The 17,991-nt window shown below is 31.7% G+C and overlaps 1 protein-coding gene across 2 annotated transcripts; it reads left to right on the top strand.

Annotated features, from left to right (window-relative positions):
• The first annotated feature begins 10,438 nt into the window (after window positions 1–10,438).
• On the top strand, window positions 10,439–12,754 carry LOC110824300 (uncharacterized). Of its 2 annotated transcripts, none has more exons than XM_022054886.2 (4): window positions 10,439–10,779; window positions 11,419–11,584; window positions 11,671–11,734; window positions 12,054–12,754. In XM_022054886.2, exons 2-4 carry the CDS (start codon window positions 11,439–11,441, stop codon window positions 12,327–12,329), a joined length of 486 nt encoding a protein of 161 aa, XP_021910578.1. In that variant the 5' UTR covers window positions 10,439–10,779; window positions 11,419–11,438; the 3' UTR covers window positions 12,330–12,754. The 2 variants fall into 2 exon arrangements, with proteins under 2 accessions (XP_021910578.1, XP_021910577.1); XM_022054885.2 differs by having other exon boundaries at window positions 10,443–10,779; window positions 11,404–11,584.
• The last annotated feature ends 5,237 nt before the right edge of the window (window positions 12,755–17,991 follow it).

Below are 17,991 nucleotides of genomic sequence, written 5' to 3'. Positions count from 1 at the left end.
GATTAGGAGAAATTGACTTCGGTTAAGAAAATTCGTAGATTTTTGGAGACGACAAGTTATTACCGCAAGTTTGTGGAAGGATTTTCAACCCTAACCGCTCTCTTGACCCAACTTACGAAGAAGAACGTCAAGTTTAAGTAGAATGAAGACTGTAAAAGGAGATTTACAGAACTCAAGAAGTGGTTGACTATTGCATCAATTTTAGCTCTGCTGAGTGGGACAAGAGGATACACAATATATAGTGATACTTCCTACCTAGGGTTGAGCTGTGTTTTGATGCAGCACACGAAGGTTATGGCCTATGAGTCCAGACAGTTGAAAAGTCATGAAAAGAATTGCTCTACCCATGACTTAGAACTTACCGTTATAATCCGTGTCTTAAAAACCTGTCGTCACTACTTATTTGGGGAGATTTTTTATATTTATACAAAATATAAGAGCTTGAAATATATATTCACCTAGAAGGATCTCAACATGTCGGAGGTGTTGGATAGAGCTCCTCAAGATCTACATTATAAAATCTTATATTACCCGGGTAAGGGCAATGTGATAGCTGACATGCTCAACAAGAAAAGTGTAAGTATGTTGACTCACTTAATGGTTTCTGAATGCAGGGTAATAAGGGCTGCGCGACTTCAAAATTTGAAAAGAGCTACATACCTAGCCTATCTAGTTGTTCAACCCAAACTGATTTAGAGAATAAAGAAAGCTCAATTGACTTATTTCACCATAGTAACTCTCAGAAAGGATACAGAACGAGGTATAAATCCATATTTCTGAGTCTCTACCGATGGGTTTCTTAGGTTTCAAGATAGAGTGTGTGTCCTAGATGATAGTGAACTAAAAAAAGATATTATGATAGAGGCCCACAGCTCAAAATTCACCATGCATCTAGAAATTACATAAATGTATTAAAGCGTGTAACTCTAATTTTGGTGGAGCGGGATGAAAAGAAAAGTTGTCGAATTCGTCTCTAAGTACTTTGTATGTCAACAAGTTAAGGCAGAGCATCAACACTTAGGTAGGCTACTTCGACCATTGTTAATCCCAGAGTGGCAATGAGAACATATCTCTATGAATTTTATAGCAGGTTTGCCTAAAGCACACTCGGGGCATGATGCTATTTGGATAATTATTCACCGACTCACCAAGTCCTCTCATTTCTTGGCCATCAGAATGACTGATCCTTTAGACAATCTAAAAGAATCTATAATCAAGAGATAATCAAGCTATATGGAGTTTCGATGATAGTGGTATCCGACAGGGACGCCAGGTTCACCTCTCGATTTTGGTCAAGTTTTCAACAAGTAATGGGAATGAAACTATTCCTCAGCACACATTCCACCCTCAAACAAATGGATAGTCAAAACGAACCATTCGTACACTGGAGGATATGCTCAGGGCTTATGTTCTAGACTTCGGAAGATGTTGGGACGATCACCTACCTTTGATAGAGTTTGCCTACGATAATAGTTATCAAACAAATATCGGCATAACCCTATATAAGGCATTGTATGACCAACCTTGTAAGTCATCGATCTGTTATGAAGAGGTGGGTGATAGAAAATTATTTGACCTAAACATTGTAGAGGAGACCACAGCTAAGATAACAAAAATCAAAAAGAACATTCAGATAATTCAGAGTAGGCAAAAGAGTTATGCAGACACCCGAAGGAGAGATTTGAACTTTAAGAAGGGCGATCGAGTGTTTCTTAAGGTCACTTCCTTTAAGGGTATCAGCAGATTTGGAAAGAGATAAAAGTTAAATCTCCAGTTCATCAGACCGTTTGAGATCTTGGATAGAATTGGTACATTTGTCTACAGACTAATACTACCTCAAGAGCTATCCAGAGTCTATAAACTATTTCATGTGTTTATGTTACGCAAGTATAAACCAGATACCTCACATATCTTGTCTCATGAGCCACTTCTATTTTAGGAAAATATGTCTTATGAGGAGGTACCAGTAGATATTTTGGACCCAAAGAGCAGAGTGTTTCGCAACAGAAAGATCTCATTCGTCAAGGTCTTATGGCAGAATCAATCGAAGGACGATGCCACTTGGGAGATAAAATCGAACTTTAGAGCCCAGTACTCCTAACTGTTTGACTGGTGAGAGAGTGGCAATTTGAGGGAATTTTTTTCTTAAAGGAGGGAGAGTTATGACATCCAGATCCGAACATTTAACTCGGAATACTTTAATATTGATAAAATAATAAATCAAAACGATTTAAATTTTTTAATTTTTGTTAATTTTGAAGAAATATGAATTTGGGATGAAATTAAAATTTATTTTTGAAAAACATGGTGAAACTGTGAATAAGGGGGGTGCATTTAAAAGAGAGAATTAAAACAGGAGGTCAAATCACAAATATGAGAAATACAGACCACATGGATGACTATATAAGCAGTAACAGCGAGTCAGAATGCGCTACGTGGCAGACACACTGACACTGGTTCCACACTATAGCCACGTGAGCGATTCGTGTGCGTAGGCGATCCAACGGTCCAGATCGCATCCCATGCACATGGACAACCGAAATTTGTTTCCTCTTTAGCTGTGATCAGACTGCTGGATTTGATCACGATGGATGACCTAGATTTGCACATAGATCAGCATAAACAGACTTCGAATCAGATGGTCCTTCTCACTCTACATCAATGTGAGTGGACGACCAGGATAAAAAACACTTGCTTTGGCCATTTGGGGTATTTTTTGATATATGACGTGTATTTTTGATCCTGTAACCCAAGATGTAAAGATCCAAAATTTTAAGAAAAAGAATATATATTTTAAAGGCACAAGAAAATAATAATTTAGGGTTTACATTCCTTACGCAGTAGATCATGATGCTTAATAGAATTACGAGAATGTCTCTCTTACAACAGTTCATAAAAAAAAAAGAATAAATGATTGAAAATAAAGAAATAAAAATCCTATGGGGTAACCTCAATTGATAACTTTGATGGGGTTAAGGAGATAACTTTTACTGGCAAGTCTCCTGTTGTTCAAGATCTGGATCTTGGTATTCTTAATCTGAAATGGTTAAATAAGGGGATAAACTATACTAGGCTAGTAAAAATATTACACTAATCACTAATATAAAAAACTGAAGGTTGGTAAAAAATATAAAATAACTAATTGAGCAATTAGTTTAGGTAAATTCATTTAACTTAAAAAGAGTTATTTCATACTTACCGTTATAGGTTCCCAAAATCGATTTATGAAGACAATGACCTAAATAACATTATAATTTCATATCCAAATAAGCAAGAATAACAACTTACTTTTTTATCTATTTACCGATACCTCTGTGGGCCCATAGGGATTTCTCCCCCATGCGTGAACCTAATATCCAAACTTGTCAATCAACCAGCCGTCCCCATACCCCATTCGATAATGGGTGCCAAATATATCATTGTCTCGATATCCCGTCTAATATGGGGATGAACCATATCTCTTAACCCCTTCAGGTATGGGACCTTTCAGTCTCGTCTGACTGAAGTAAAGTCCACAGTAGAGTTCTCCCATGTATCGGGTCCGTCCACTCTTTCTTAAGGTACCCAATAAGCATTTTATACATAGATTCACATCATCAATAAATTCCTAATTATATATCAACATCTCATACTTACAAATCAACAATAGGTCATGCAAAAAGTGGTACGTAAATCAAGACAACATAATTTAGACATTTATTGTAAAACAAACCAAAATGAGGGATAGGCAGTTAGGTAAACTAAATAATCGAGAAAGCAATGGAAACTAGTAATTTAATGCACACAATATAATAGTAAGCATTTAGGACAGTATAGGAGAAAATAAATAGTAAATTAGGATAAATATGCACTGATCAGTTCCAGCTCTATTAGTGACCTATAATTAATCTTAATGTTCTCTAACTTTCACAAAACATAGGGCTATTGATTATTAAACTTCAATTTACCGTAATAGAAAAAAGGGTGAGAGATTCTTACACCAGAACAAAATTCAAAATACCATACTTTCCACTGCGCCTCCTAGCAGTCTTCGGGTTTCTTGAATTTTTTTTTGTAGAAATTAAAACACGCGTTACGTATCCAAAAATACTCTAAAAAGTCAAAATAGGTGTTTTAAAATATTTTTGGCCAATTTTAGGGTTCCAGCACGGTGGCGCTGTCGTGCTCTAGTGCTGGCCCCACCGACCACGGCAATGGTTCGCCTTGGTCTGGCTAGTTTTAGCCAGTTTTGGCTAGTTTTGCATGCAAACCTATGAAAAACCAAGTTATGAGGCTTCGATTGGCTGGAAAAGAAAAAAAATCAAAACTCTACCAGCGGAAGGTCTCCTGGTGTGGCAACTCCGTCGGTCCTCCTTCGCGGCCAAAGTTCCCCTTCTAATTTGCACTAGAAAAGGACGGAGAACATGATTGTCAAAAAATCACACGAAATGAAAAACAGAAATGTGGTTATCAGAGAGGGTTTTGAATTTTGGCAACGGTGGCTCGGCCCAGCTTTGCCCATAGTTTTGAGCTCACCCATCAATCATTTGGCTTCGATATGGGCATAAGGAGATTTAGGATTGAATTCCGAGTAGGAAGGGGGAAAAATACTTGTTTTGGCATTGGCAGTGGCTCCGGTGCAATGATGATTGTGGTCGGCCTTTTTCTCCTGCGTCTGATTCTTTTTCCGACTGCCCTTCTTCTTTTTCTTCTCTGGTCACTCCTCTGTCGGCTAGGGTTACGATTCCCTATGAATAGGAGTTTAAATACCCCTCTTCATCCAATCCCAGCCTCTCGTTTGAGTCAATGTGGAGTGAGGTTAACCATTTGATGATTTTCCATTTAGGCCGATTGTGTGGGCGATCAATCCTAACCATCCGATCGCATCTAAATAGGGAATGCATCTGGGCCATTTATACGTGGTATACAATCTGGGTGTCGTCAGATCACCCAGGCTCGCGGATCGTCCGTGTCAAGTCGATGTCAGTGTGTCTGCCACATAGTACGTTCTGACTCATCATGGCTGCTGATCATGTCGTCCCACGTGGCTAAACTTTTTATTTTTATGATTTTACCCCATGTTTTCAAAAAAAATTTCAAAAACATTATTCACAATTTCACCTATTTTTCCCATAATTGTTTTCAATTTCATCCCTGATTCTATTTTTCTTAAAATTTTCAAAAAATTAAAATAAAAAATGATAAAATTATTTTTATTTATTTTTTTATTAATTCAAAAATTTATCTAGGGCAAAATTTTTGGGTCCGGGTGTTACACATGAAACCCAGAACAGCCAGGAGGCTCAATAAAAAGAACGATGATCGAACACCAATTAGGGGTAAGAATCCCTCATTCTTTTTCCCGTTATAGTATATTGAAGCTTAATAATTAATAACATTGTATTTTCTGAAAATTAGAAAAATCCTAAATTAATTACAGGTCACCAATAGAATCGAAACTGGTTAGTACGAAATTGCTTATTTTATCTATACGGTTCATTTGTTGCTAGACTGTTATTATTGCTTACTGCATGCATTTTAATGCATAGGTTTAATTATTTTCTCATTTAATAATTATCATACCGTTATTTTTATCTATTGACTGAGTCGAAATAAATACCCTAATTATATTTCTTAATTGCTAAAGTATAAATTTGTATTGCCTACTTAAATATCGTTTTATTGATCTATAAATATGAAATTAGATGTTGGTATGTGATTGGTGATTGGTTGATGATGCGAACCTATGTATGAAAGGCTTACTAGGTACCTTGGGAAAGGGTGGATGGATCCGATACATAGAAAAAATTCTACCGTGAACATTATATCAGTTGAACAGAGTTGAGAAGTCATATACCGAAAGGGGTTGAGAGGTGTGGTTCACCCTTATTCCAGACAAGGTATCGAGGCGGTGGTATGTTTGACGCCATCACCGGACGGGATATGGAGACAGCTGGTTAATTGACAAGTTGAATATTGGATTAACATGTAGGAAGACATCCCTATGGACTCCCATAAGTACTGGTAAAAAGGTAAGGAGGTAAGTTTACTATTTATTATTTATGTAAATGCATAACAAAAATGATATTTGGATTATTGTCTTCATAGGTCAGTTTTGAAAACTCATAAGGGTAAGTATGAAGTAACAGTTTTTATGTTAAATGGATTTATTTAAGAAATAAAATGGTTCCATTGGTTGTTTTATGATTTTTTTTTTCCAACCTTTAATTTTCTGTAATTGGTGATAAGTGTGATATTTTTATTAGGCTAGTATATCTCATTTCCCTATTTAAATATTTCAGATCAAGAAGATCAAGATTCAGATCATGAACAATAGAAGGGTTGCAAATAAAAGTTACCCCTCGAATCTCATCAGAGTTACCCAGCGGAGGTTAACCCCATAGGATTTTTATTTCGTTTTGTTTTAATATTTATTCTATTACTATGAACTGCTATAATGTGACATTCTCGTAGGCCTATTGGTCATTCTGATTTACTGTGTAAGGAATGTAAACTCTAAATTCTAAGTTGTTTCTGCTTATAGTTGATATAATTCAATATTTCCATTACCTTTAGCTTTGGGCTTTTACACAATCAAATCCCCTTGCCACAAATCTCTTCTATTATCATAATTAACACCCTCCATAACCTCTCTTATTGGGTGGCTTGGGTTGTTTTGGCTAGGTTTTGTGTTGCCTCACCAATCATTTAAAGGTCTTACATCTCACACTTACATAAGAATTATGTCTTTTTAAATATATATTATCATTTCTTGTATTCTCAATTTATCTTATAATCGACAAATAAATGAGCATTTGTTAGAGTTAATAGGTTAAAGATTAAATAATAGATCAAAAATCCTTGATTCAATTTCCAATAATACTTGCATTACCTCAAACTTAATTTCTTATGTCGTTATTATTATAACCAAGTTATTATGTCTCAATTCTCTTAATTATGTATATGTATCTCTCCTCTCTTTCTATATATATCTACGTATGTATAAAATAAAGTTGTTCTTTTCTAGGATTACCATTATATATACTCCAAATTCACATTTAAACATAATACATATATATATACATGCCATAATGCCTAACTTGAATTCCTTAAATAAGAACCTTCTTAGAAATTAATTAAGAACATTAGGTGTGTCATATTTAGTGACTAAGTAGATGATGATAACATCAACCATGATTGCAATTATTTATGTTACAGTTACTATATTGATCTCATCTTAATTTTCAATCAAGAAAATAATCATTTTAAGCTTAATTACTATCATAAATGCATTTTTAATGGACTAAAAATGAGTAATTTTTTTGCCAATAAGATTATTTACAAAAATTAAAGAAAATATATATTCAGTATGCTCAAAAACTACAAACACTATCTTATAACAGCCCATATTTTTACATGTTAAAATAATAGAACTTGCTAATGAAATTATTTATACTCTAGTACTTGTATTTGTTGTATAATTATTTTATTTACTTCACAGTATCTTTTTATGTCATTATACATAATAACTATGCATTACTGGTTCTTTAGTGAATTAATGAATTATTTTAAAGGCATTTTATTTTAGCTAAGATAATATTAGTCTTGTCACATTTACTATCATTTAATAATCTTATAATATAACATTATATTTAACCAAATGACCTCATGCTCTTAACTATATATATCATTAATTTGGTTGCTCGAACTCTTAAGGTTATAAAAGTTTGACATTTAGCTATTACATAAAAACTTATCACATTTTACATAAAAGTTCAAAATCTACCGTTTGTACACTCATAAGTTTCACATGCTCACAGGGTATCAACATAAACTTCAAGTACAAATCCTTTATGGGTTTTTTAGTTTATCAAAAAATGTGGAGGAGGTAGGATTGTTAGTTTGTCAAATCTAGTATGGATCATATATAGATGGTAGTTGGAGCCAACGACTCTATTATTCTTCATCTGGGATACTTAAAGAAGAGGATCAAGTTGATAATTGAGAACAGTCTGATGCATTACCTTTAATCCTTTGACTGAAATATGGTAGAAGGAATGAAAAATCTAAGGACTGACTCCATCATCTCCAAAGACATCTTTGGTATCAAAAAGTCGTGGACTAACCATAAAATCTTGTTCAATAAATGGAATGCATTAGTTATCTTCTCTTATGTTGGTAGCAAAAGTCGAAGAAGGGAAACCATTCATTTTTAAAACCAGCATTCGAAAGAGTTGAATCGAAAAGGGGAAAGTTCTTTATTCTTAGTCTCCTATAGTTGAGTTCTCCTTAACTAAAAAAATCATTACTCAGAATAAAATTCCAACTCGAACAGTTTTTAAACTTTTGAGAAGAGTTACTCGTTAGAGAACACAGTACAATGGAAAGTTAGTCATAACTTTTTATTATACTCATATTAGATTGAAGTAAACTTAGTTGCTTAGGCCCATTACGCATTGATATAATACACATTATTGTGTATTCCGAGCATTTAATAATAGCTTTCTAAATAAATGTATTTGTTTTTCTAGTTTCATTATTGACATTTTAATTATCTTAGATCTCATTTAGTATTCATAGGAGCAATCATGAATATATAACTTCCACATATAGTACATATTTTAGAATTTCTTCAACAAATAAAGACTTTTAGTGATTCTCATACTATTTTAATTCAATTTACATCTCATGTAAGTACCTGTTTTCTATGTTTAAAAACTCTAATGTTACATCATATTGATAAGAAATTATTAAGATCAAGTTATTGCTCTCCATCAAGTTGTATAAATGGAATACAAGAAAACTAGTATAAGAACTCAATTAACTAACTTCCATAAATAGTTTTTCTTTAGTTACTTTATTTTCTCTTCAAACACTTTTTTCTACTCTTAGAACATGTGGAATCACACAACAATGCACCTCATGCTCGTTTAAATTCGCAACGACATCATTGAATATAACAACTTCCAAAGCCAAAATCTTGTGTTAATAACCATTGTTGAATAATTTCTCTCCATAAAAGTCAAAACTCGAGGTATTCCCTTAAGTTCCTAAGTGATACTTAGTGAAAGAAAAAACCCTATACACCATGGGATCTATAGTAGAAATGTCCATAAAATGATTTTCAAAAATAATATCTTGTGTTAATAACTACTTTTATTCATTTTCTTGTGCCTGTTAGGCTTGGCTAGCAGAAACCTAATGTGTGCTCTCAAATTTCTTGAGTAGTACTTAACAATGAGACATATTAAATATTGTGTCATCCTTGATAGTAATATCCTCAAAATGATTCCACGTATTTGATGTTATAAGTTAGTATGCACTGTTGAGCCATTTCTTTATGCCTTACATGCATAGGAAGTTGAAACTGAAGGTGTTCGTCGAGGCTCTTGGCAACCATGTCTTTATTGAATATATGGTTGGTAGCTCTTGTAAGTGATATGCATAGCTAACATCTCATATCAATACACACTATTGGATTGTTTCCTTTTATTTTGTGGAAAATGCAATATGTATGAGATTGTTTATATCATGGGTGAGTTTCAAAATTTTTCTGGCCAAGCAAATTAACCAATAAAAATAAAAATTATTTAGCATTTTAATTTTTTAAATATATATAAAAATATAGAAACAGATTTGAGGTTAAAGCTTATGAATAAATAAGTAATGCAGTCTACGTAATAATAAAATAAAAGAGGAAATAAAAGTATGCTTCATTTTGAGATTTTATAATCTATAATTAAACAAGAAAATTTAAGCAAAGAAAAATATACATTTTTTGGGGGGGGGCAGAAATTAAATATATAACTGACGTCCTTTATAATTTTGTTTTTAAAGTTTTAAAAGCTATAATTAAGAAAGAAAAATAATAATTAGGTATGTTTTATTTCTTTAGAATCAATAAATTAAATTTATTTATAGAGAGTGAAAGCATTTTGTATCTTTTGGTAACCGGAATATTATAGGTGGAGACACGAGTGTATAAGAGGGTGAGATTTTGTTGTTATTTTCAAATATAAATGAGGGGGAAAAAAATTAAATTAAATTATTATTTTAAAAAGATATTTTTGATTTTTCAGGTGTTATAAAAATATTTTGGGATAAATTTGCGTAGTTGGAAGTAAAATAATTGAATAGAAAAATTCACAAACGAGGAAGGAAGCGAGAACCATTGGCTCGCCGACAAGGAAACCTGAATGAGAAATTGACAGAAACAACCCTCTCGAGTTTAAGTCGGTTTGGTTTGGTTCGTTAGATATCTGAAAAGAGTTTTCTTGTTAAAAAAAATATTATTAGTTTTCTAACGGGTTGCTAAAACCGATGAGATTTCTCGCGGGAGCCACCGCCTGCGTGAAGAAATAAATTAAAAATCAATTACAAATACAAAAATATATATTTTTTTTTAATTAAAGAAGAAGAAGAAAAAAAAAAAGAAAAGAAAGGCAAAGTTGGTGTTGTGCCTCCCATGACCTCCCTCGACCTGTGCTGTGTTACCCAATACCAAAACCCAAACGCCTCTTTCTTTTTTCTTTTTCCTTAAATAAAATTAAATTTCTTTTTTTTTTTATTCTCATCTCTCTCTCTCTCTCTCTCTCTAATTTATTTGACTCTCTATAAATCAGAGAGGATCCCTCCCTCTTGCTTTTCTGTCTTCTCCATTCTAACTACTCTTCTCTCCTTCTCGCCGTTCGTTTTTTCTTTTCCTTTTTTTTTTTTTTTTTTTTTTTGTGTTTTTTGCTTGAGGGGTTTAGTAATATATTTAGCTGCAGAGAGTCCAGGTGCTGTACAGTTAAGCTTCAGGTATATCTCTATGTTTCTCTTTTAGGAGCTTCGTGCCGACTCCTAATCTTTTCAATTTCTTCTTCATGGTTTTGGGTTTCTTCTGCTTTTGTTTCTCACTATCTTTATTTTCTTCTACGGGCAACGTTCTTTTTTTTTTTTAATTTTTTTTTAATAGTTAAATTTGAACTCTGTAGATCTGGGAAAACCGAAATCATTTTAATCGAAATTTGTTTTTTTTTCTCTCTTAATTTCTTGAAACTAGAAGACAAATGGTGTACAAATGTTTTCTTTTTGTTGCTTTGACGACTCTCTGGTAGATTTTTATCTGATCTATTCAAACGAGACAAGTAATTCATGCACACATGTCCAAATACCGCGAAGGCTCCTTTTTTTTTTCTTTCCTTCTTTTCTCTTTACTCCAAGAGATTTTAGTCCTCCTTATTTTTTTCTTTTAATTTTAACTTTTTTTGGGGTCAGTTTCGTGTCACAATTTCTTTGAGACTTGTCAAAGATGTCAACTGGTTTATCTTATTTTTGTTTGACCAGATCTTGGTTTAATCACTGTCATGCACGTGTATGGATCTGGTGATCAAATAACCACAAGACCCTTCTCTAACGTAAAACTGTGTTAATTTGCAACAGATTTTTTTTTATCAGATTGGCAACAGAGAGGAAAAATGAACCAGTGCGGGATCCTGCAAAATACCTATGCAACCCGTGAAGAGATGAGGAGGTCTATTGTTTGTCCAAAACCACGTCGTTTTGGTCTTCTTAACGCCACCATCGAAGATCTACCCATCAAGCCTGCCAAATGGCATCTTGGGTAATTTTATTTTTCCTAATCCGTGTATATTTGATTTAGATTAGAGGTCACTGTTAGTTAAGCGTTGGTTATGTTGAAATTTTCAGGCACCAAGCGGAGCTCTATGAATCAAAACCAGGGACTGATTTTTTGGATATCATCCTCACTGAGGTATGCCCTTTCCTAATCTGTTAAAATTTGGAAAGTTGGGTAATTTTAAAGAAACTTACTAGTCTGATACCATTTGTAGTGTTGACATCTGAACAAAATTTAACATTCCGTAAGCTAATGGTTTATTGGGTATGGACCAAGTTACAGTTTATCTTCTATGGCTGAAGTAAATTGGTGAACCAGAAAAACTTCATGGATTCTTGTTGATGTTCTCAATAAAGGAGACTTAGATTCCTTTATTCATTCTTGTTGTGAATGATAGTGCAAAAAAAAGTAAGTTGGTCTTTCCAAATCTGATTTGAACTTGTTAATTTTACAGGGTGCTTCTAGTATAGAACAAAGTAGCACACAAGTAGCGTCGTCGCCCCCATTTTTTTGCGGGTCGCCGCCGAGCAGAGTTTCTAACCCATTAACACAGGATGCTCGATTCGGGGATGAGAATCCTCCACTGTCAGTGCCATCACCGCCATCGTCCTCCGCAAGAAAAGCAGGCTGCATCCGAGGAAATTTTGGAAACAAGCCAGTGGTGCGAATCGAGGGGTTTGATTGCCTCGACAGGGATAGTCGAAATTGCAGCATTCCTGCTCTGGCATAAAACAACCCAATTCATCCATCAAACATAAAAAGAAGAGTATATAGTTGAAAGAAAAGGAAAAACAGCTACGTCAAAACTTTGGTAGCCGTTAATCAGAGAGAATTTTGAAGTTCTGATCCTTTTGTTTTGTGTAAATATGTACGGGAAGGTCGACCTGTTAATATGGTTATGTAAGTAAAAATGAAAGAAATAACGAATAGGGTTTGTTTAGATTTGAAGTTTAGGAAAGAAAATTTTAAATCAAAGAGCGATGAGAAGGGGGGGAGGGGGTATTATCCATCTCCTCTCATCTATCTTATTTTGTAATTGTCGGAGAGTCTTGAGCGAGGGAAGTTGTGTTTGTAATTTAAGGTTTTGGGTATTCGCGGCGTATGAATGCAGTCTATAAAATGTAAATTACTAAATCAAATCTTCTTTTTTCTTCTTTTTCTCTTTCAAAATGGTAGATTCTTATAGCTTTATTTATTTATTTTAGTTTGGATCTGGAATCTGATCTGATAAAGTCGTCTTCTCTGGACGATGATGATGTATTTGATATTTGCTTATGCTTCACGCAAATGCAATCTCTAGAGCCTGCAACTTGTCGGCAATTGTGTTAAGGAGCTCTGAATCAGTTACTGTCAGCTGCATCTAAAGCAAGTAAAAAGCTGTAAAGAATCTACGCCATTCTTTGGTTGAAAATCAATTAAGGAGAAATTGAATTATTGAATTTATTCTGGTAATTATTCTGTCTTGTGTCTTACAATCATGGCGCATGATGCAAGTTTGAATTGTGAGTTCGATTCTCACAACTTTTCTCTAATACTTGATTGACAGAAGCAGTTCATGTTAAGGGTTTTAATCAGCTGATTCTTGGGAATTATGTCCTCTTTTCAAAATTTTCAATATTTCATACTAATTAGAATATTTTTCTGTCTTAAACAACATTTTATACATTTAATTTCAATAAGATTTTATTTAATAAAATTGTATTTGAACAAAATGCTAACATGTGATAAGATTTTATTTTCTCGTACGTTCAAATTAATATGAAAAAAATATTAAAAGTGAGTTTAGAATAACAATTTCTTCTTTGATACTAAATATTTATAAAGTTGATTGATAAATTCCAATCAGATTGAAGTTAGAAATAAGAATGTTTTTCTTCTTAAGGTAAAAAAATAACCTGAACCTTTTTGAAAAATATCATCATCCTCTTTAATTTCCAGAATTGTAACTTTTAAGTATAGAAAAATGAAATAACGTGTTTTCTACTTCTAAGGAAATGATAAGGATAAAAAATTAAAAGAAAAAGACAGAGGAAAAATGTAGCTACTGCGGATGTGAGGAGTTCAGGATGGTGGCTTGACCGAGTCAGTTTTCCTTTCTTCCCTTGATCTGCGGCATTTGGGTTTATCATTGATCTTTTTAAATTTTCATTAAGGTTAACAAAAGCATTTGCCTCTAATAGTCCAATCATGAGTTTGATCCCTCTCGACAATAGAAATAATAAAAAACCTTTATTAATAACTAACTCTGATGAAAAGAATTAGAGTTTCTCTATAATAAATGATAACTAGAAATTGAGTTTCTTTATAGTAATTGGTAGAGAAGTCATCAATCGTTACGTGCTCTGAGATGTGTATTGCAACATGTTTTTTATACATTTGTCTTCAGATAATTACTTAAATTTAGAGTTTTTTTTTTTTTTTTTTATAGTTTGTGGATAAATTTTTACTATATAAATAGTTATTTGTAATCAGATAACTGTGACATATTTTTTTTTTTAAAACATTCGTTCATATTTTAAATTTTTGGATATATTAAACGCTTTCTAATTTTTTTATTTTGTAAATATAGTAATAAAATTTATTCTCAAGATGGGAAGAATCTCTTGAGACGGGTGATTAATTGAAGAGCTTTTGGAGCAAAATATTATATACCCAATCAACATAAGTTCTTTAGATAAAGTACTTATTAAGGCATCACTTTTTATTTACATACACTTATTTATTCTATCTATTTGCATAAAGTTTAAACTACTATGTAAGAACAAAATTTTCTTAAATCATCATAAAATACTAATAAATAAGTTATATTCCACAATGCCTTGGATGTACTATATCTTTAAACACCATAGAAAGTTTTCTGAACTTAATTACCGAAGTTAGAGTTGAGTAAAAGGAAGTCTTATCCTGAACAAGTTTTTTACTATAAATAAGCATGTTTATATAGAAAATTAATATTAATCGTGAAACTTGAAGTTCCAAGTCTTGGGGGTGATAGCCAAATTTGTTTCATTTCAATTAAGGTAATATTTTTTTTCTTTGCTATTTCTGGAATTTCTAATTCATTTTTAGTTTTTTCAAAAGTGGAAGGATCCCACATCAAATAGAATTTATGATATTTTAATGACAATAGAAAAAAGAAAAAGTTGTTATTTTAGATCCAATCGCATTGGTCAGATTTGTTTGGTTGCTGAAAGGAGGGACCTATTATTCTCTGTCTACCTTCGATTTTGCCTTACATAATTGATAAAACTATCTTCTTTTTTTTTAAAAAAAAGCATTTTTTATTTATTTTTAATTATTAAATATTTCAAGTAATCTACTAATAATTATTTAAAAATTAATAATTTACAATAATGTGATATGTCTCTTTTATGTTATTTTGCTATTCAATAATTACACTATGAAACTTTTTTAACATAGAGTTAGAAATGTTAAATAAAATATATTTTTATAATTTTTTATTTACGTTTAAATTAAAAAAAATACTCTTAGAAAATTGCTCAATCGATATCTACCAAGAATAAAAACAAAAGACCTATTTTGAATTCGAAAAACAACTCTTCTTAACAGAATGAAAACCTCTCTTCGCTCTGGAGTATCATCTTTCACTCTCTTTTTCTTCCACCTATGTTGCAGCCATTAATTTATCTTCCTCAAATGCTCGCTACACGGAGAAAGTACCTGCAATAAATCTCTCGACAATCCCAGACCCAAGTTTAGAGAAAGAGACAAGTGAAGAATTTTCTCAACATTAGCAATACTAACATTGACTGCATCCAATTAAAAAGAAAGAGTTTGATGGATTATCCAGTAAAAAAATATAGAGTTATTAATGCTCAAAAGCGCAATGTAAATATGGATGAGCTTCTAGTGGTAGGAGAAGATTCATAAAACATCAAAATTCATTCTTTTTAAAGTTATTCAATAAATATTGAGTACAATATTGAAAATAAGAAAAATGTCAGTTGATAAAAATATATTTATTATTTTTCTTTCAATCATGAAACTGATATATTTGAAAAAGTATAAATCAGACTTATCCATTGAAGAATTAAATTTCACTTTAACACCATTTTGGATTAAGATTAGTAGCTTCCTCTTTGGCCTATTTAATAAAAAAAAATGCTAGAATGACCGCTGAAGAAAGAAATAGACAAACTCATTTATGTAGAATTTTCTGACAAGGGTAGTTGCTATGTTGACAAAAAAAATTAGAAAGGAGTCCTAACTTGGTTGAAACAATTTTCGTTTTCATTTTATAGAGAAGCAAAAAGAACCGAAAGATGATTAAAAATTGAATAGAAAGATTTAAATTTGGGGAGGATAAAGAAACCAAGGGAAGTTACTTAACTCATTGATTTTTTGCATTAGAGTCGCCATTGCTAAAGGAGAAATAAGATGCCCGCAAGAAAGGTTGAAAATGAATTACGCGGAGATTGGAGGGTTTATAGTTGGGTGATTTTCAATTTCAGATTTGGTGTGGCAATGTAACAGGAACCGTGGTTCTACTAATTTCTTTTCTCCCAATTAAGCCCTCTGAGTTGGACCCAACAATTTTCGAGAGAGATAATTTATGAGTCGGATCTAGTTTGTCAATTTACTTTTAAAGTAAATATCTAGTTTTATTTTTTGAATTTTGGTCAATGCTATAATATAATTCGTATAGATGTTTAATAACATTAACGCTATCAAATTTTTAATTAAGAAAAATTAAAATAGCATATTTTTGTTTAGGAATCCAAAGAATTCTCATTTTTTTTTTCTCTATTTCAGTTATTTTTCGTATTTAAAACACTAATTTCTCTATTTTCTCTGTTTAGTTAAAATAACACTTATCTCTACAATTTCGTTCAAGTCTCTCTTTGCTTTCACTTTTAATTTCAATACTCAAAAATAACTAGACAAAGTCATTAACATAGATTTTAAGATATTTTAAATAAGTTAAAATCGATATTACTTTTGTAAAATTCATTATCCTTCTCATAAAAGTTAAACATTATGCACTATAACCCTCCTAACAAGTTAAAAGTTAATTAATAATTCGTAATTGTATCAATTAGGATTAAATAATAATCATGTTAATATAAAATAAACTAATTTTGATATTGTGCTGTTAGTAATAAAATAATATGACAATTATGATTTTATAATTCATATTATTAGAGTTGTGTGTTATCTTAATTTATATTAGAGACGAGATTTTTTTATGCATAAATATATGTATTATTAATTTTTGAATATATATATATATACTTGGGACTTGATTTTCAATAAAAATTGATAAAAAGTGTGAATTGAGAATAAAAAAAATCAATTTTTTATATCATTATTTACTAGATTACATGTATTTTTTTTTGCACGACAATTACTAGCTATAAAGTATTGATTATTTGCGGTAATTATTAAATTTTAGGATGTGATTGTTTGGATTTGATATCAAGTAGCTAATTATTTGAGGACTTACATATTCATTACATTTGATACTTTTAAATTGTTTCAGTTTCTATTTATAATGGAATGATATGTTTCAAATTTTTGAGATAAAAAATTTTCATTATGAGGAGAACTATTTTCAATTTTGAATTTGAAATAATTTTTTATTACATATTAAATGCTTTATTTATATTTATTATTCTTGGCTTTGCATGTTTATTTTAGTTCTTTTCGTAAATATATAACTTTATAATTTGTCTAATATTGAGACCGGGGCATTACATATCTTCTACACATGATCAATATAGTTAAAAAATTTTAAACAAGTCCTTTTACTGGTTAGAATTGTTGGAATTATTTTGTATTTAGTTAACCTAAAGACTTTTTTATTGGGTTCTACTAAACCCTTTGAGTAACCAAATCTTATAATATATGTTCGACATTTTTATTGTCATTAGTTTGTGTTTATATGATAAGTGACATGTTATTTTTCATATACATATATAGGACTGATACGTCATGGACACGTATTTAATTTTTTTTTTTAAATTTTCATTAAAGATAGTAATTAAAATAATAAAATAAAATTTTAATATCAAAATTCAATAAAATAAACTTTTTTTAAAACATTGGTCCCTGTAATATTCCAGAAGTTTTCTTTATTTTTTCAATTTTACATATAACCAAATTTTCTTTTTATTCACGCTACTAAAACTTGGAAATTTAAAAACAAAATTGATGTCTGAAATGTGCAGTTGGTAACTGGGAATTCATCGAAAAAGGGTCCTGTTTTCAGTCACGGTATTGGATTAAATTAACGGCAGATTTGAATCTTAAGCCTCTTCAAAGGTCCTTGTGCCTCTCGAAAGGGACAAATTCACCAAGCGGTCCAGATTCCGACCCCCCCCGCCCCCTTTCCTCCTCTTCTTCTCTTCTTCCCTCTCGTCTTCTTGTCCCTT

This window comes from Carica papaya, chromosome 2 (genome assembly GCF_054855325.1).
Source record: "Carica papaya isolate Zhongbai chromosome 2, ASM5485532v1, whole genome shotgun sequence".
Taxonomy (NCBI): Eukaryota; Viridiplantae; Streptophyta; class Magnoliopsida; order Brassicales; family Caricaceae; genus Carica; species Carica papaya.
Note: the sequence above shows the minus strand (reverse complement) of the source record. Positions and strands in the feature narration are given on the sequence as shown.